Below are 20,158 nucleotides of genomic sequence, written 5' to 3'. Positions count from 1 at the left end.
TACGTACCCGCAGGAAGAAGACTTTGAGGTGAAGGAAGACCCATCGATGCTTTAAAGAGAAACATAAACTAGGCTATACGCTAACCGTAGCTGCCAGCTGCTGCACAGTCGCAAATTACATCTTTTGGACACTTAACTTTCCATTGTGCAGGCATGTGAACTAAATGCAATGGCAGAGCAGTTCTTGAAATTTATAGCAAACACTACACAAGTGTTTGAAGAAGAGGTGGCGATCTGGGGAAGTACAGTATGTGTTCGAATTATGTAAATCTCAAATCGAGGCAGAAGCCAATTCAGTGAACCAGTTTCTCAATTACTGTCAATCCATGTGAAGATTTAAAGTAACTGTTACTAGGATTGAATTCTGGTGAGGATTACGCCAATTTGTTCAATAACAACAAAATTTATGATTGAATAACATTAAGTAAACAGTGTAAGGATATCCCAAGCAGAGGTTGCATCTTTAAAATGATTCTGTGGATGTGATGATGAAGTGTTGAAATGAGTCATATAAATGAATATTATTTAGATCAGGGAAATGAGCCGTTTGCTGCATTTATAGATTTAGAAAAGTCTGACGTTAATGTGCAAAGGGAAGCGACGTGGCTGGTGTTGCAGTTGTTGAGATAAGTGATGTTGTTAAAGGTTGAAAGAGTTTTTATAAGTTGTTTGATGTCTCTAGGGTTGTTTAATGTATTCACAAATGGTCCTTTTTAAATATGGGAATGCTAAAGTGTTGGGAATGTAAAATGAAAAAAAAAACTTCACATTTGTACCTTACTGATGGCACTGAAGAGTGATTCAGGAGAGAGAAAAATGTAGATATTGGAGAAGCAGTTTGGAAGGATATTTAAAAGGACGTTAAACAGTCAGCGTAGAAAAGAGCAAGTTGATGAGAATAAATAGGGAGAAATTGGATGTCAGATCAGAAGGAAGGCATTATGGATAAAAGAAATGTATTCATATATTTGGGAGTGGTCTTGTCAACAGATGGCTCTATTGACGATGAAGTGAACAACAAAGTAGATGAGAGGACATAACAGGGTTGTTAAGGAGTCTGTGAAAGTGTTTTGGTTTAATAATGGTCTAGTGATACTGCAGCGACTTCAGTCAAGCAATATGGATTCACGAGAATTTGGATATTATGATAAGACACAGTAGGCTACATACATATCCCTTAATTTTAATATAGGACTGAGAAGAGCAACCACTCGCCACCTCTGTCTTCAACATAATTTTCGTATCAATCCTAGAGCAGCACAGTCTACATCTTTTCTACATTCTACTTAAGTTTCGCAAGCTAATTGCGTCTAGCCTTAAGGGATTAGTTAAAATACAGTCATTTATCCATGGCTACTGACGAAAAAACTTTTTTTATTATTGTCATTCATACATTTGGCGTGCCAAACTGCCAGCACACGAGAGAAAATAAGACTTAACAATGTAAGTCTTTATTGGATAGTTTCACTTGATTTAAAATTTAATGAAGGTTAAGACTGTTCTGGTGACTTGACCAACAGAGGCTCACCTTGCTAAGTGTTTTTCGTGTTAAACCTGTACGGTCATACTTTCACTCATTCACAAATAGCATTCTCGAAAGAACTTTAAACGACGTTTCGGTCCGTCTTGTACCATTATCAAGTTGACAAGACGCATGTGCAGTAGTTAGGTATCTTCTTTGGGAAACGTTTCGGCCATATGGTAGGCTTCTTCAGTCGAGTACAGTGGAGGCAGCAGAACTAATAGAGATGTGAAGATGTAATCAGTCCATCATCCTTGAAAACGTAGTTTTGAGGTGATCAGTCCCTCAAGGGACTGACCACCTCAAAACTACGTCCCTCAAGGGACTGACTACCTCAGACTACGTCCCTCGAAGGACTACGTATTCAAGGGAAATGGACTGATTTCATCGTCTTTACATCTCGACTGCTTCTGCAGCCTCCTCTGTACTCGACTGAAGAAGCCTACTGTGTAGGCGAAACGTTTCGGAATGAAGACATCTAACTTGCACGTATCGGTATTTTATACCATTATTAAGTTGTGACTTGATTGTGGACCAGGACGGACTGTAACGTCATCTAGTGTTTCATCTTAAAGTGTTGGTTATTTACGAAATGTCCCAGCAGTGGTATTTATCAAGTTGTAAAGTAAAGGGACACAAGTGCAGCTAATGTGACATTTTATTGTGGCAACGTTTCGCTCTCCAGGAGCTTTGTAACGGCTTGACAAAGCTCCTGGAGAGCGAAACGTTGCCACAATAAAAAGTCACACACACACACACACACACACACACACACACACACACACACACACACACACACACACACACACACACACACACACACACACACACACACACACACACACACACACATATATATATATATTTCACACTTTCATCCGGATAAATCTCGCACATCTTCCCTTCTCATCAGCAGTGCAAATGACTTAAAATTATAATCAATATCGACCTGAAAATTGTGTTTTCTTGGTTTTCATCATATATCCTGTACCATGTCATTCCCTTTAGAATACGACTGTAAACAGACACTCCAGACAATTTGCCTGCCAAGGTAAATATACTCGGTCTTCCTCTACCTAAGATTTATTCCCTCCTCTAAGGCAAATATCTTCTTATCTGCTCACAGGCTTCCCCTCCCCTTGACGTGTTGGTTTGAGTCTTACCTTGTGAGTATGTGAGGTTACACGGTAGTGAGGAGGCTGGAGTGACGGTGATGTCAACAGTGCCTGAGGTTGGGTCCCGCCCCAGCATTCCCAGGTCCACAGAGTGTTGCTGTACAATGCCAGGCGTGCCCAGAATTGGGTGACTCGGACTAGTTAGACCCACGCCTTTTCCCGACACAAACAAAATGCAATACGTTAACATCTTGGGATTAGCTTTGAAAATAGGCTAGGCAGCTATACAAGTGAGAATGGTTGGGTGTGAGAAAACGGAGTGTGGAAAATCTCTAGCTAAGATAGGCCTCGCAGCAATGAGTTCAAGTTGGAGAAATTTAGATTTACAAAGTATTTAGGGAAGTCCTGGCTTGGAAATAGAGTTGGACATGAATGGAACAGACTCTTATATAGCGTTATTAAGGCAAGAACTTTGAGAAGCTTTAAATATTGAGTGGGTGTGAGCTGAACCTGCTAATTATGGGCTAGTATGCCTGCTGCGATGTTCTCTTGTTCTTGTGTTCTTGAGGATGTCAAACATGGGCCAATGGCCAATAGGCCTACACGCGCGCACACACACACACACACACACACACACACACACACACACACACACACACACACACACACACACACACACACACACACACACACACACACACACACTTGAGGGGAAAACACGAAATAAATAAAAATTATCTAACAAAAATAATTAGCGCTGCTGTATTTATGACAGATATAGAAAGCTGGCGAAAGGCTCTTGATTCGGGGGACTAGATATATTCCCTTTCATTTCCCTGACGCTACATGACTCCCACGGATTGTGCAGTTATATTCCAGGTAAGGCATTAAAATCTAAGATGCTTTTTGACCCTCATGGGTTTAGCGCTTCCTCGCTCAACATAATAATTTAGACAATGAATAATTTTTATGTAAGTGGCTTAGAAAACCGACAAGTAAATGAATGACACATACGTGCAATACATGGGCATCTTTATTGTAGAAACGTTTCGCCCACCAGGGCCTTCGCCGTTTTTCAATGTATTGGATTGATAAAGGCCACTTCTTGATTCGCCGGTACTCTCCCGGCCCTGGTCTTTTCCAGATGGTGACCCGGCCTTGGCTCCCTGTCTTGGGAGTGTCTGAGACCTATGTCTCCCATGGGAGGAGGTACAAGTACCTCCTCATCTTCTGGGACCAAGTGTCCCCAGCCCTATCCCCATTCCCCGCCCTCACGGGGCTCGTAGGGAGAAGCTAGGCCTCTGGTCCGCCATCTTCCACGCCTCAGGGATGGATCGTGGGAATGGCAGTCTTGTGAGCTGCAGGTGGTAGCAAGCTCTGGCTCTGGCACTTTCCCCGCCCTAGGAGTGCTCGTGGGAATGGTGTCCAGAATGTAAAAAAGCCACTGGTTGATCAAACGTTTCCCCACTAGAGAGATGATATTCGAAGGAAGACTATTTACCTTGGGAATGGGCGCAGGCAGGACATGGGGCAGGAGTTGTGGTGAGTGTGACTGGGTTGGCTTGTGATGCACCACCCACAGCACCTTCAGACTCACGACCATTGCCCTGGGCCCTGGCGGCCATGCGACCACTTTGCTTCAGCAGTCTCAGGATGTCTTTCTTGATTGAGTCCATCTGGCCATATGCTCTTGCAGTCTCCCGTTTTCTGTCTTCTCGCAGTTCATACCTGAATCGAGTGTAATATATATATATATATATATATATATATATATATATATATATATATATATATATATATATATATATATATTAGTCACGAAAAGCGCTTGGAATTTCACTACTCTTTCACAGTGGTTGTTTTGCATATTTTAAAATCACCTGTTTACTGTGATCTTTTTGCATATATATGTATGTATGTATGTATGTGCAGTAATCGCGATCGAGCATTAGAAGATGCAAAATAACCACAGGGAGAATAGAATGAGAGCTCTAGGCCTTTCGTGTTGTATTTCTGGAGAGAGACGTTTCCCTGAACGAATCTGCCTGGATTTCCTACTCTTTCTGCAACATGCAAGCTGATAAATTAGACACATGTGTCTAATTTATCAACGTGTCGGTTCTGTGAACCATTCATCTACAACATGCAAGCTCCTAATGATGTGTTGATTGCAACACGAAAGGGCTAGAGCTGTATTATATAAATATATAAAATGCATCCCAAAAGTACCCCAATGGAAATAAGTCACTCTGACTTTTTTTTTGGGTTATCCTAGGTTCTCTACACACATATTGCTATGCATGATGATATATGTAACTGTATTTGTGTATACTTTAGTTTAGCAGTTCTTGAGGAGGGTTTACAGTAGACCGAAAATATTCGTTTTATTTCTGTACTGTTGAATGTGGGTTACTCGATTGTATTAATCATACGGTGAGTGTATGGTTTACTCGGTATAATGTATATGTAAGTACTGTATATGCTACGACTCAGCCAACAGAGGAGAAAAGTATACCTAAATTAAGAGTGAGAAGAGAGAAGCATATACCAAACTAAGAGGGAAAGAGCTTACATACCTGAGGCTGGAGATGTCCTGCTTGATCTCGAGAAGATCGTCCTCATTCACTCCATCTTGACGGTGCTGTTTCTTGGTCTGGTGGATGAAACGTGAGACCAAACGACGCATCACCTCTGCGTACCTGTTGGACTGACTCATGCGGCCAGGTGGTGCCCCTCCCTGCCTCTCCGCACACCAAGACAGCAAGGAGTTGAAAAGAATAAGAAGAGAGATTTATTATGGAAATGGTGTGGGTGTGAAAACAAAGACGGAGTGAGATGGGAGAGGCAAAGAGGTGTAGAAGGAAAGGAAACGAATGAAAGGGAGGACGGAGATACTTGGTAAAGATGAATATCAAAAGAAATTACAGCATATAGTGAGGTTATCTATAAAAAGATATTACGTAGATATTAAAACTTGGGAATAATTTTAGAATTTGCAAATTAGACTGAATTTCAAAAAACTGTTAAGGAAATAGTTACTATTAAACACAGTTTATACTCTTACTAGTCCGGTGCCAATTATGTCAAGGTAAACAAACCACTGAACGGTTGGGGTTGGAATCCATGGCAAGTGAGTCGCAAAACTCCAGGCAGTGCATAAACCAGTGGTTGGCACTGAATTTTAAACTCCATTTAACTTCTCACAAAAATGCTTATCTCTGATGTAAATATCACTTCAATACAAGTGGACTCACCTGTAAAGTGCCTTTCTCCATAGTGAAACTCCTTCTCTTGTCAGAGCGTCTTCGACCTCTACGGTAGCAGATGTACTGAAGGCAGTTCTTGACGTTCCTCATACAGTAGAAAATAGCCTTGGGGCTAATGATGAGGTTGAAAGGTGCTGGTAAGGTGGAACCCGGGTCGAAGTAGCTCATCCATAGCTTAGAACGAGCAAATTTCCACTCTTGGTCAGCATGGTCCTGCGTGGCGTGTGTTCAGATAACAATTGTCACCATGTTAATTATGTCGGGTTGGAACCCAAGGCACGGTTACCTAGCTAAGGCACATTAACAGTGTTGACTGTGAGAAAAGATATTCAATTTTTGATATGTCGTGTGGCCCATTATAAAAAAAACTGTAATGGAAATATAAAAAATGGTATGGTGTTCTGTAATATCTGAGGATAATTAGTTTCAGTTAAATGTAAGATAGTTTGACGATGTAAAAGATTACATACACATCAACACCTGGTACTCTGTGTCAGCTGGTAGGAAGATTGTTCTGTGTACTCTGTGTCAGCTGGTAGGAAGATTGTTCTGTGTACTCTGTGTCAGCTGGTTGGAAGATTGTTCTAGAAGTGTACTCTGTCAGCTGGTAGGAAGATTGTTCTATGTACTCAGTGTCAGCTGGTAGGAAGATTGTTCTGTGTACTCTGTGTCAGCTGGTAGGAAGACTGTTCTGTGTACTCTGTGTCAGCTGGTAGGAAGATTGTTCTGTGTACTCTGTGTCAGCTGGTAGGAAGACTGTTCTGTGTACTCTGTGTCAGCTGGTAGGAAGACTGCTCTGTGTACTCTGTCAGCTGGTAGGAAGACTGTTCTGTGTACTCTGTGTCAGCTGGTAGGAAGATTGTTCTGTGTACTCTGTGTCAGCTGGTAGGAAGATTGTTCTGTGTACTCTGTGTCAGCTGGTGGGAAGACTGTTCTGTGTACTCTGTGTCAGCTGGTAGGAAGACTGTTCTGTGTACTCTGTATCAGCTGGTAGGAAGATTGTTCTGTGTACTCTGTGTCAGCTGGTAGGAAGATTGTTCTGTGTACTCTGTGTCAGCTGGTAGGAAGATTGTTCTGTGTACTCTGTCAGCTGGTAGGAAGATTGTTCTGTGTACTCTGTCAGCTGGTAGGAAGATTGTTCTGTGTACTCTGTGTCAGCTGGTAGGAAGACTGTTCTGTGTACTCTGTGTCAGCTGGTAGGAAGATTGTTCTGTGTACTCTGTGTCAGCTGGTAGGAAGATTGTTCTGTGTACTCTGTGTCATGGTGTACTCTCTGTGTGTCAGCTGGTAGGAAGACTGCTCTGTGTACTCTGTCAGCTGGTAGGAAGACTGTTCTGTGTACTCTGTGTCAGCTGGTAGGAAGATTGTTCTGTGTACTCTGTGTCGGCTGGTAGGAAGATTGTTCTGTGTACTCTGTGTCAGCTGGTAGGAAGATTGTTCTGTGTACTCTGTGTCAGCTGGTAGGAAGATTGTTCTGTGTACTCTGTGTCAGCTGGTAGGAAGATTGTTCTGTGTACTCTGTGTCAGCTAGTAGGAAGACTGTTCTGTGTACTGTGTCAGCTGGTAGGAAGACTGTTCTGTGTACTCTGTGTCAGCTGGTAGGAAGATTGTTCCATGGACTCTGTCAGCTAGTAGGAAGATTGTTCCATATACTGTCATCTAGTAGGAAGATTGTTCCATGTACTCTGTCAGCTAGTAGGAAGATTGTTCCATGTAATCTGTCAGCTAGTAGGAAGATTGTTCCATGTACTCTGTCAGCTAGTAGGAAGATTGTTCCATGTACTCTGTCAGCTAGTAGGAAGATTGTTCCATGTACTCTGTCAGCTAGTAGGAAGATTGTTCCATGTACTCTGTCAGCTAGTAGGAAGATTGTTCCATGTACTCTGTCAGCTAGTAGGAAGATTGTTCCATGTACTCTGTCAGCTGGTGGAAAGATTGTTCCATGTACTCTGTCAGCTGGTAGGAAGATTGTTCCATGTACTCTGTCAGCTGGTAGGAAGATTGTTCCATGTACTCTGTCAGCTAGTAGGAAGATTGTTCCATGTACTCTTGTCAGTTGGTAGGAAGATTGTTCCATGTACTCTGTCAGCTGGTAGGAAGATTGTTCCATGTACTCTGTGTCTAGCTAGTAGGAAGATTGTTCCATGTACTCTTGTCACCTGCAGGAAGATTTTTCCCAATATCCTGTGTCACCTAGCACGAAGAGTTTCGCACACCCTCTGTCACCTGGCAGGAAGATTGAGTTTACCTGAAGTATACCTGGAGAGGGTTTCGGAGGTCAACGCCTCCGCGGCCCGGTCTGTGATCAGGCCTCGTGGTGGATCAGGGCCTGATAAACCAGGCTGTTACCGCTGGCCGCACGCATAACTTCGTTTTATGACATAAGTCGAACTTCTCGATATTTGTCATTACAGTTAGTAAATATAAGCAACTAATGGGTTGACATCAGACAAGTATAAACTTTTAAAATAGACAATATTTTTATGTAACATCATTACTTTAAACTTTGAGACAGCATGATTATTGCTCTAAAAATTCAAAGGATATTTTTTAAAACTTAAAAAATAATCATGTTTGTATAAAATGGCTAATTCTTGCCAGTTTCAATTGACATTAATTCCACACATTCCAAACCACACTGGCATTATACTTTGATTATATGCGTACTAAATATCACGCAAAGATAAATAAATTCTCACTGCTTATGTGTTACAGATGACAAAAATGTCTGTTAGAAAGTTCGATATATAGGACTATCATGCTATTTTGAGGTGACGCAGTTATTTTGTTTATCCTTAAAGGCAAATCTATATAATTTCAGTTTTGCTCTCAGAGAATATCAGTATTTAGTAAGGTTAGGTTAGGTAAGATTTGTCAGAAAACAGGACAATTGTTTCCTGACGCGGGTCATAGTCATATTATGAACGCCACTGGAGCTTTTGGTCATCTGACAGTCTTCAGCTGGCTTACCGGTCCATCCCTTGAAAAATTAATATTATTGACGTAGTATTAGGTATCAAAGAGCTAAACATGTGTGCCTCTAATGAATACCACTGTAAGATAGCAAGGGAAGCGGTAATTTGTAGTCATTACGGACTGCATGATGACCTGTATCTCAAATTTAGACTAGGGGGGGGGGGGCTAACACACTGACCCGTGGCTGTGATGCTTCCTGCAGAGTACCAGAGTGTCGAGGTGTGTGGAACAGGAGTAGGGCAGGGACATCCCACCTTCACTTTTCCCAGTAGAGGCCAAAATCGTAACTCCGATAAAAAAAAGTTCTGAAGCTTAAGACTAAGCATCTTGTACTTAACCCACAATTTGGAGAGGAATCTTTAGACGATGTTTCGGTCCGTCTTGGTTCATTTTCAAGTAAAATCTGAACCATTTTTGTCGTCTAAAGATTCGTCTTGAAAGCCTGGGTTTGCGGTGAAATGTCCCAGACAGAGTAGTGTGAGGTTTAGTGAGTAGTGTGACTTAGTCTTTTCTCAGCGTCTTATATCATTAATATTTTCCCTCTTGTCTAAAATATATACATTTATTGCTACTCTTATGAAAAAAAAACAGATATAAAATGGTAGTGAGATGACCCACAGGAAAGGAAAACCATGCCGGTTATTTACTATAAGAATAATGCACATACCATAACTCCTTCAAGCAAGCATCTAACGAAAATAGAGGAAAAAGAGGGAGGAGGATGCTATAATAATAGAGACAGTAATGGAGAATGAATAGAGAAACAAAGAAGAAAAACAAGTGACATGAGAGAACAGGAAGAAAAAAAAAAAACAGGAAAAATAGAGAATGGGAGAATGAATATGTGAAGAAATCGGAATAAGCAGAAATTTAATACGAGGAGGGGAAGAGGGAGGGTGGAGTAGGAGGAAAAGGAAAATGGGTGAGAGAAAAGAGAGAATGAATGTTTGAAAGTAAGAGACGAAGCAGTTGACAGCAGCAAGCAGAACGGACAACAATGTATGAAAGTAGTAGTAGTAGGTTGTAGGTCGGCATAACAATCTGCAACATTACTAAAGGAAAAACACTCGTTACCACGTCTTTTGTTGTCACTAATTTATGATCCATAAAAGCTCTTTCATGGTGACAGGGTGTGTGGTACGGAACCACCTTCAGGGTGACTAATGGTATGGTATGAACCTCGTTCATAGTGACAAATGGTGTTGTATGAACCTCGTTCACAGTGACAGATGGTCTAGACCACCAAGGTAGGCTATGGCATTTCCGTTTTGTGGCTACTCAATTTATTTTTCACTGAAAATTTTATTACCTTCATTCTTAAATGTTGTTGCTTATTTCTTATTTGCCCTCCCCCCCCCCCCACTTCCATTAATTGTCAAGCACAATTGTTGGACCTAACACTGTCGAATGTAACTAGAGGTATCGACGCTACAGGAAAGTCTTCGGAAACATTCCCGCTATTTATGTATTGTTAAATTTGGATTATATATATATATATATATATATATATATATATATATATATATATATATATATATATATATATATATATATATATATATATATATATATTGGCTATAAGTCGACCATTTTAACTCCAAAAATGTGGATCTGGTGTTTTCTCTCGTCTGACAAAAGCAATATACAAGCAGTTTCTGTATGAAAAAATAACAGGAATAGTCTCTTGTTCAAATTTATGATTAGTGAAACGTTGCTAACGTTCGCGAATTGCTGACGATCACAAATTACTGTCAGTCTTGTAATTGATTGTGCACCCATGATGTTGGAACTATCCTCTTTTTGGAGGAAGCCTGATTGCCCTCTTATTTCCCACGCGCTGTTTCGTCCCCATTCGTTTAACGTTTCCTTATAATAATAACATTATCGTGTTTGTAACGGTATAACTTTTATCTGAGTAGGTTACTTCAGTTTTCTCTAAAAAATTTTGTGTATCAGTCCTAGTTGTTTAGGTTAATACATTACTGTATTAATGCAGATGTGCTGTGATATATTGACTTGTGATATGTTACAAATTATGTTGCTTACAGTATTTTTCCGCACATACCTTGCTGATTCGATTTTTAATTTCATCAGTTTAAACGGATATTTTACTGTTGTTCCTTTTTCGGCTTTGTTACCTGTAAGTTGTTACTTATGTCTTTTCTAGTTCAAGAATATATTCTCATTATTTCCACTAAATTTGGGTGGTATGACGGACAAAAAGGTAATAATCCATATTAAATTAATTCTAGCTATGCTGGTAGCAATCATTTTAAAACTAAACTCAGTAAAATGATATCCATTTCGCTGTACTGAAGCCTCAACTCAGCCAGGCAGATTGCTTTACCTCAGGTGTGAAAATTATTTATGACTGATCGCGGGTTCTAGCCCCGCCCGTTGTATGGTTTGTGAAAATTATTCTTTGTAATGCGGTATGACAGGAAAACTATCCATTTCAATGGAGTATGAGATTAAAACCATTCTTCGTGACGTAGTATGAGAGGGAAAACAACCTGTGATGTACAACAGGAAAGCCATCCTGTGTGTTGGATTATATTAGGTAACTCAAGTTCGTTAAGCCTTGTAAAATGTCATGTAGATCAGGATAGTCACACAGTTTGATGTATCTGATTTTGATCATTTTTTTTTTTGTTGGAGTGAAGGGTTGCGATGGAGCTAATTCTACTTAAACCCGACTGTTACCACTCTCAGCTCTTATTGAAAAGTTTTTTAAGTTCCTATTCAGTTTTTGTTTACCATTATTATTATTAATGCATGCAAAATATTTAACGTAGACAAACAGCTCAATAGGCGACAAATTATTGTAATTATATCTGCAGATACATCGCAGTGCCTCGAAACTCTTAACACTTAAATACTCTTATCAGGAATGGTCTCTTACACATCTGGATAACTATTCCACAACAGTAGGCTAACGCATAGATACTAGGCGGGCGGGGCAGTACGGGATTTAGCAAACTACTTTTTATGTTATTTTGCCGGTCCAGTGTTGTTGTTTTTTAAGGAAAAGCGGTAAATCCACAGGGATTAAAGCAGTGCTAGGGAATGGAAGGTATTCAGATTTGATACGAGGGCCTTAGTTCTGAGTGGCGCATTCTGAGCTGCTCGGTACGTACATATTGGTGCTTTCATTCTCATACCGTAATAGGTAATATTAATACTTTATTTAGTCGTGATACGTAGTTTTTTAAGATTTGATGACATTTAAGAATGCACGTGGAAAGCCCCTAGTTATGCAGAGCATTTCATATTAATATGCAGTAAGAAGGTAAGTAACCGCGGACAAATTAAGGAAAATGAACACGAATGAGTTTCAACAAAATTGTCCACTGCCCTCTTTAATTAATACTAGGCTATACAAAGGGAGAGTCACGCTGCATTACCTCTCCACAACTGAGAGTCGTCAGGTCACAAGGTCAGCAGCAGCAATGTGCTGGAAGCTGCGATAAATTAAAAGTTGTTGGAAAGGTCATCAAACTGAACCAAAATAAGTGGACATTGATGTAGAATAGGACATTATTTACCTAATGATTCACTCCATCTAGAACTTTTTCGCGAAATTCAGTTAAGAGCGACATGCTCTCCACAAAAGATTTGTTGTGCATATTTGTTTTAGTCCGCATACTTCTCATCGATACTTGTTATTGTTCATATACCTATTTTCGTTACCTGTATTTACCTATTTTCGTTGTCTGTATTTTTGTTGTAGTATCGCTATTCTAACCTGACTCAAAACATCGTGTTTTCGCTTTATGGATCGTTTGTGAACCTACGGCAGGCCAGCTGCTGCTCTACCCAGTAAGCATCAGAGTAGACAACGCTAATTTCTCAGAATGCGGGGCTCTCCCCTCTTGTAAGAAGCATTAATTTGTAAATACCCAAATGTATTCCTGGAAAACCTTTTAGGGGCTAGTTTTTAGGCCATCTGTGTATACGTCTGCTCTTGTGCTACCGTCCACAGGCTGGATATGGAGTGCACAGTAAACTAGTCGCTTCCGTCCACAGGATGAACCTTGGGTGCACAATAAAGTAACTGCTTCCGTCCACGGTATAGATGTGGGGGTGCGAAATAAAGTAGCCGCTTCCGTCCACAGGATAGTTACGGGGTGCACAATAAAGTAACTGCTCCCGTCCACAGGATGGATATAAGGTGCATAATAAACTAGCCACTACTGTCCACAGGATGCATATTGAGTGTACAATAAACGAGCTGCTTTAGTTCCTAGGATGAATATTGGGTGTACTATTTGATAAACTGGCAACTTCGACGAGACTAAAAAATTTAATCCCCTCAATCTGGTGATAAATACCTCATTAATCTCCTCGCTTAAAAACAAAAGAAAACAAAATACGCAGCAGTTATCTTATCTTTGTTTCGGTATACACTTATCTTCAGTTATCTTTGCACTTATCCCTTCTCTATACGTACTTCTTTTTCAATCTCACGGGAAAAAGGAATAAGAATTCATCTCCTGAAGGCCATACGTATCATAGAAGGCGACTAAAATGACTGAAACAAGGGGACGGCAATCCTGTTTTCTCGACGCGATTACTCACTGAACAATACCATATTTCTTTCTGTTACTAGGTTACATCGCCTTGGTGGGAGACAACCACCGTGTTAAAAAAGAATACTAACCGAATTGTAGATGAAAGGCCGCTAAATACTGGTAATAAGACAAGTTAAAGCAAGGTCTTCATTAAGACAATGTTTTGCTCATGGAGATGAGTTGATAAAACTATCCTTGAGTGAAAAAGTCGTTTTAATTAAAGCTTACGTTGCTCTAAATGGTGCCGTGGAAAAAAAAAAGTTCAACAAAATAAGCCGGTAAAATGATGGAACAGCATGGCTCAAGTGCAGTGGTGTATGTAGCAATGAGTCTACATGCACTGCCAAGATATTAATCCAGATTTTGGCATATATTGCAGATAAGGAAAGCCTTGTTGCAATAGCCGGGTGCTGTTGTTTAAGTAAGAAGGGTATTGTGTCACAGCACTGACCTAAACTACTCAGCTGGCATTAAACGTAGGTAGCAAGGAAGGCAAATCCTACCTCAACTGATCATTTTTGGATACACTACTAAGTAGTGATCCTTTTCTGTATGGGGTGAAATCTAGCTGGAGTAGGCTAGCTGATGCTTAACTGAACGGGTTACTGTTTTATCTACTACCCGTGTCTCGAGATACTTGTCATATTCCCCTGACAGATAAACCACTAGCACCACCTACCACATCCTCATTTTATGCAGTGGTTCAAAAGAGCACAAATTTCATCTATGTTTGTAAAGTCAGATTATAGACCCCACAGGTATTTATCCATTTAGTGACATGCAAGCCTTCTAGTTTTGAGTAATGTATGTCTAGTATGTAAATAAAGTAATTGAAATTTGATCGATAGCATAAAATGAAGGAAAGTGCCTACACAAAATGCTATACAAATTATAACAGAAAATACTGTACATGGCGCTGTAGATGATACATGTTTCTATCGCAACGTCCACTACAGGAAGTTTATACACAGTAGGTTATTACTTTATACTGCAAGTACGCAATCAAACGGCTAAATATGAAGCCATAAGAGACTGCAGCGAGGAATTATGTGTTGTGCATGGAAAAGCAAAAATTGCATAGGCAGCACAAACACAAGAATACCTACGAGAGTTAACTAGTACCTCTATCTGTTGGAAACTGTTGGACATCATAGCTATGAGCATATTAATGAGAACAATGATGGACATGACGTGGTAGGCCATGAAGAGGCCCTGGCCCACAGTCTCAATGAACCCATGCTCTTCCTCAAGGTCCGTGCTCTTGGGGGAACTGATACCAAACAGGGACCAAAACAGCGTTGCAAATGTCACGTCCAACCTAGAAAACACAGAGGGTGATCATAGAAAACGGGCACTTGAACATGCCATCACAGAAAATAAACAGAACTAAGAAACATTCCAAAGGAAAACTGGAATACAAGATACTGGAAGGAGAGCCACAGCTGTAAAAGGAGGTAATATATTAATATAAAGATAAAGGTGAGAATCAGGTCATTTTTTGATACAGGAGAAGGGAAGAATGTGCAATACAGGTGGATCAGAAAAAAATGGAATAAAAAGGATCCAGTTTGGTGTGAATATATAAAAATAACATCCATAGCAAAGTTGTTATTGAATTAGCTTGAAACACTAGATGCTTACATCACAAATATATATTCAGAGCATTTCAAAATAAGAATATGAAAAGTAAGTCTTCAGTATTGCATATCACAAAAAAGTAAATAAAGCAAAGTAATAATAAAGAAAAGGCTACGGTTGTCATCCCTCTGTATGACTCGAGCACATCATTCAAAATAATAATTAATGTAGATAACCAATTGTTATAAACTTGTCTGGATAGGCAGTTGATTATTATAAGAGCAATAAATACCACATAAAAATGGCCAGTGGTGATCAAAGGGCAAGCTACCCAGGGCTTTTAGAAAAATCAGATTTGAATTATTTGGTAAAGCGCCAACCCCGTGACAACTTACAAACAACTGACCATCCCAGTGGCTGATCAACAACAAGGATGGAATACATGCCACTCCACAAATCATGGCAATCACCAAAACAAAACCCAAACAGTTACATCCAACTCAGCGGGTCAAGGCTGCAGTAGGCGGCACAGGAGCGCCATCAACCTTTTTTTACCTCCACGATCTGGAAAGAACGACTCATCATGGCAATGAGCATGTTCACCATGACGGTGATGGCCATGATGAGGTAGGCCCCCAGCAGCGAGTGACCGATGATGTCCGTGAAGAGCTGGTCCTGGCGACTTGACATTTCCTTCAGGGGGATAACACCGAAGAGGGACCAGAGGAGGGCGGTGTAGGACTTGTCGATCCTAGAGTGTGGTGGAGGAGGTGCCAGGGTCAGTGAGGCACAGTCATACGTATGGGAGAGGCACACACGAGAGTAAATGTTGTAAATATGGGAGAGGGGTCAGTTATTACCACTGTAAAAGGTTTCAAGATTAAAGAGTGCACAGTATTCACATGAGGTGAGAGTAGTGACTGAGGCATGAACGCAATAGCCATGTACCGTTGATGTGTGGGAAGGGGTGGTCAGGGGTCGCTGAAGTTATATTCGAAAAAAAAAAAATGATAGTTTGATTTGATAAAGTTAACTTTAACAACTAATTACGTATGTAATAGGATGAGTTGAGCTTCATCCTTGAATTTGTTTTAATTTTAAATTGGTTCTGCCTTAACAAAATATTAATGGTATGCATATAGTCTCAACAAATCTTCCACATTTAACCCTACACAAGGATGGTTGTATTAACTTCATATTATAGGTCCTATATTTAGAAGCTGTGAATTTCCCATTACAATTAAAATACAAAATGCTACATAATAGTTGTTAAACCTCTCATCTCTTTGCTGCAGTCCAGATAATGGCACGTAAGAGGACCTGTAGATAAAAAAAAAAAATTAAGCAGTGTTTATCTTAATTAGAATTATGGGTTAAACACACTGAATTATGGAGCAAAAAAGGTTAAGTGTTTTAGTACGTTCACTTGCCTGTTAACTTTCTGTAGTGATGATGAATGATGCTGCAAAGAACTAGAATGAGATTACAGCATTCTGAGAGCAGGGGTGGTATTTAAATTTATTCCCAAAATATGTGCAATTTTTTGTGTTTAACATACTTCGGTCTACAAATTTGTTAATGGTGTTCTGCATCTTTGCTACATTCCACCTGGTTTTACATTCATATTATCAACTATATGAAAGGAAAGGAGATCGATATTAGATATTTTTATTAAGTTAGATGATAATGAAGAGAAAGTAAAAAGTGTCAAGTAAATTCATAAGCTCTGAACCGTAGTTCTGGAACCGCCGTCTTAGCCTGGAATTGTTAGACATTTTGCCAGAATAAATAGATGATTGCTAGAATAAATAGATGTACAACAATTATCCTCAGGAATCTATATGACAATTAAAATTATTTCCTGTATTGTAAATCACGCTAAAAATGAATAATAGACATCACTGGTGCAAAATTTAAACTTGTTCGTAAAAATCAGAGACAGTACAATATGTGTAGTGTACATCTAGGTGAGTACAAATAGGAAGCGCGTCTGTGTGACGCTCAGCAAACGGAGGATCAAGCCCCCACCACGTCTTGCGCTGAATGACCCACACATGGGTTTAGCGCTTAACATGAATCATATAACTTTATTTTTTTGTACAATATCAGTTCATAGTATATTACATTCTGTCAGCATATTTGTTGCCTCTACTGACATTTAGTACAGTAGCTTCTGAAGCTCTTCTCTCAGTAGTAGTAACCAGTTACCAGTAACCAGTGTACCAGTAGATGACTCACTACCAACCGTCTCTGCCTGAGTCACTGTCTGTATTCATATTGTGCTGACCACAGCAGTATTCAAAGACCCCCTCACATATGGGTACTGTGGGCGGCCAGTCAGTTATATGAGAGTGAGCGAGAGAGAGGCAGGATCGGCTGTGGCGCCCTTCCACATACTTCAGTTACAATATACGTACTACCAGCCTACGTGAGTATTTTTACCCAATCCACGTGTTCGAACTCCCACATGATAAATAGTCAGTTATACGAGAGTGAGCAAGGAGATAGGCAGGCTGTTGGGCGCTCCCCACATTGTCTGTAATTATACGTACTACCAGCTTACGTGAGTATTACTTTACCCTATCCACGTATCGAACTCCCACATGATACTTCTGTATAGTGCATTTTTTTTTTTGGAGGGGGGGGGGGCGGATAAATGCGATTGAAGAAGCACATGGATAATTGAATACCACACGGAAAGGCATTTTCCGACATATTCTTTTTTTTTTAGCTAAAATACGTAATACGAAACGGCTGATGATTTACGAATTTTCAGACTTTTTCCTGTCTACCACTAAAATTAAAATATTTTGACGGACTATATTCAGTTTTATTCAGACTTTGTGAGTCGCATTCATACTCAAACTATCTAGAGGAGGTTATTTTCACACCGTGGAAAGACGTTGTACAAGTAGGCTGTTAGTTATTATGTCTGAATCACAATACTTAGTTCATCACCCCCCCCCTAAGGGAGGTTCCTTGACGCTGGTGAGCTCTTGATCTGGGGAATTGGATCTGTGCTTCGGTTCCCTGAACTGAGCCTGAGTACCTCTCATCTCCCCCCCCACATGCGCTGTATAATCCTACGGGTTTAGCGCTCCCCCATGATTATAATAATTAGTTCGTCACCCAAGACAAATTGAAGAGCATTTCTTGGGGGCAACATTTCGCTCTCTGTAGAGCTTTATTAAGTCATAACTTGATGAAACTACACAGAGCGAAAGGTTGTTCCAATAAAAGCTGGATTATGGGGGAAACGTTTTGCTGAACTTTGTCGAGCTTTATAAAGTTATAACTTGATGAAGCTCCACACAGAGCGAAACGTTGTCCAAATAAAAACTTGATCTGCACTTAATATCTTTGTCTTCCTAATTGTCGGTAATGCGCTCTTTCATCTACCACTTTACCCCAGTCAGGGAATATAGGAGAATATAACAATCATCGTAAGACAGTCCATGAGAAGCACAGACTGTAATTATAGTGAAACAGACGAGGATAGACTAGGAAAAAATAGAAAAAATATATATTTGGAAAATAAAATTAGGAGACTATAAAAATAAAGGAATAAATGCAAATAATGTGCAGTAAAAGTTGCTAGGCTCGTTTCTGTAGTAACCAAAACTACCCTTCGAGGCGGGTGTCTTGATACTGGTGAAGAGATTTTGATTTATAGAATTGGAACTGCCCTCCTCTTCCTCGGATCAGACTAACTACCTCCTATTTTCCAAGGGCTGCATGACCTCCTTATGGTTTAGTTTTTATGAATGGGATAATAATAATAATAATAATGAAAATAGATGACACTGTGCTTTTGAGATTTTGAAGAGAAGTTTCAGAAGTTGCTGCATATTTCATTGTTGTAGTTCCTCATGCGCTACACAATTGGGTGTAAACAGTATATGGGTTACATAATTGTCACTCCTTAGCAGCTCCAGTTCGCCCGTCGTAATACATCTAACCACTGACTCGATATTAAAGTGCCTAGTGATTGTTGACAGATGGAGAGTAAACATAAGCACATCTACTTACATAACTTTTTTCAGTGAAATTTACCATACTTATCTTTCTGTTGTGCCCAAAGTAATACCAAAGAATGAATAATGTTGGCTGGACATCCTCTCCTTACTTGAATCAAACCTTCTTATCTCCCAGTCCACAGGTGCTCTATCATCCAGACGGATTTTGCGTTTTCCCCATGATATAAGTTGTTTAGTAAGAATAATAATACTCCATGGCGAAGTGGAAAAGAATTCTTCCTCTGTAAGCCATGCGTGTCGTAAGAGGCAACTAAAATGCTGGGAGCATGGGGCTAATAACTCCTGTATAAATTACTAAATTTAAAAAGAAAAACCACCCTGCTTCGGTGGGATACGGCCGGTGTGATTAAATAATAATAATAATGCCCACAAGGAAGGTAGTATAGCTGATTGCATTGGCTAACTAAGGCACTTCCTTACACAGCACATTCCGACTCACTATACCACTGTCAGAGTAAGCATCTTTATCCTATTATTACAGGACTGTTAATACAGATATATACACAATATATATTAAAAAAAAATTTCACACTTCAGGTAAACGCGAATACTTTCACGGATGACCTCGTGGGTGCTCGGGTACGTATTCCCCGCGAAGGGTGGGCAAGAATCTTGTACATGATCGTAGATGTGGAAAAATGGGAAAGGATGATGTTTCAGCAGGGTCTACTAGAAGAAAAAAGACTAACAAACTAGGAAAAAGCTATGCGGAAAGAACACTACAAAATCTTTATATACATAATAGTAGAGAACTGGAAAAGTATCCAAGAGTATTATATCAGCATAACAAGATATTTTATAGTTTATATGGCAGCTTGAGATACCATCAACGTAAGTTCTTCCTAACTACGAAAATACGGGAATAACTCACTATACATGTTTAGCCTAAGTAGTTCAAATTACTCATTAAAAACATAATAAATCGATAATTTATTCATTTTCTTCTCCTGGTGTGACTAGCGATAACCAGTGAATTATGCAAGCTACTGAGGATAACTCTGTATTTTACTTCCAGCAGAAGTTGTTACCTGGTTGTCGTCGTACACCGGCAGAAGGAAGCAAGTAACTTAATGCTAACCATCGGCTGAAAATA

At 39.9% G+C, this 20,158-nt stretch overlaps 1 protein-coding gene across 2 annotated transcripts in view; it reads right to left on the bottom strand.

Moving 5' to 3' along the window:
• LOC128697558 (transient-receptor-potential-like protein) overlaps positions 1-20,158 on the bottom strand; it is a 622,300-nt gene that overhangs the window by 5,331 nt on the left and 596,811 nt on the right. For both annotated transcript variants that reach the window (XM_053789343.2, XM_053789342.2), the window contains 5 exons: positions 14,573-14,768; positions 5,892-6,116; positions 5,214-5,374; positions 4,139-4,365; positions 2,686-2,850 (listed from right to left, as the gene is read on the bottom strand). In XM_053789343.2, coding sequence (XP_053645318.1) covers positions 2,686-2,850; positions 4,139-4,365; positions 5,214-5,374; positions 5,892-6,116; positions 14,573-14,768 — 974 coding nt within the window. The remainder of the gene's footprint in view (positions 1-2,685; positions 2,851-4,138; positions 4,366-5,213; positions 5,375-5,891; positions 6,117-14,572; positions 14,769-20,158) is intronic.

This window comes from Cherax quadricarinatus, chromosome 44 (genome assembly GCF_038502225.1).
Source record: "Cherax quadricarinatus isolate ZL_2023a chromosome 44, ASM3850222v1, whole genome shotgun sequence".
NCBI lineage: Eukaryota > Metazoa > Arthropoda > Malacostraca > Decapoda > Parastacidae > Cherax > Cherax quadricarinatus.
Note: the sequence above shows the minus strand (reverse complement) of the source record. Positions and strands in the feature narration are given on the sequence as shown.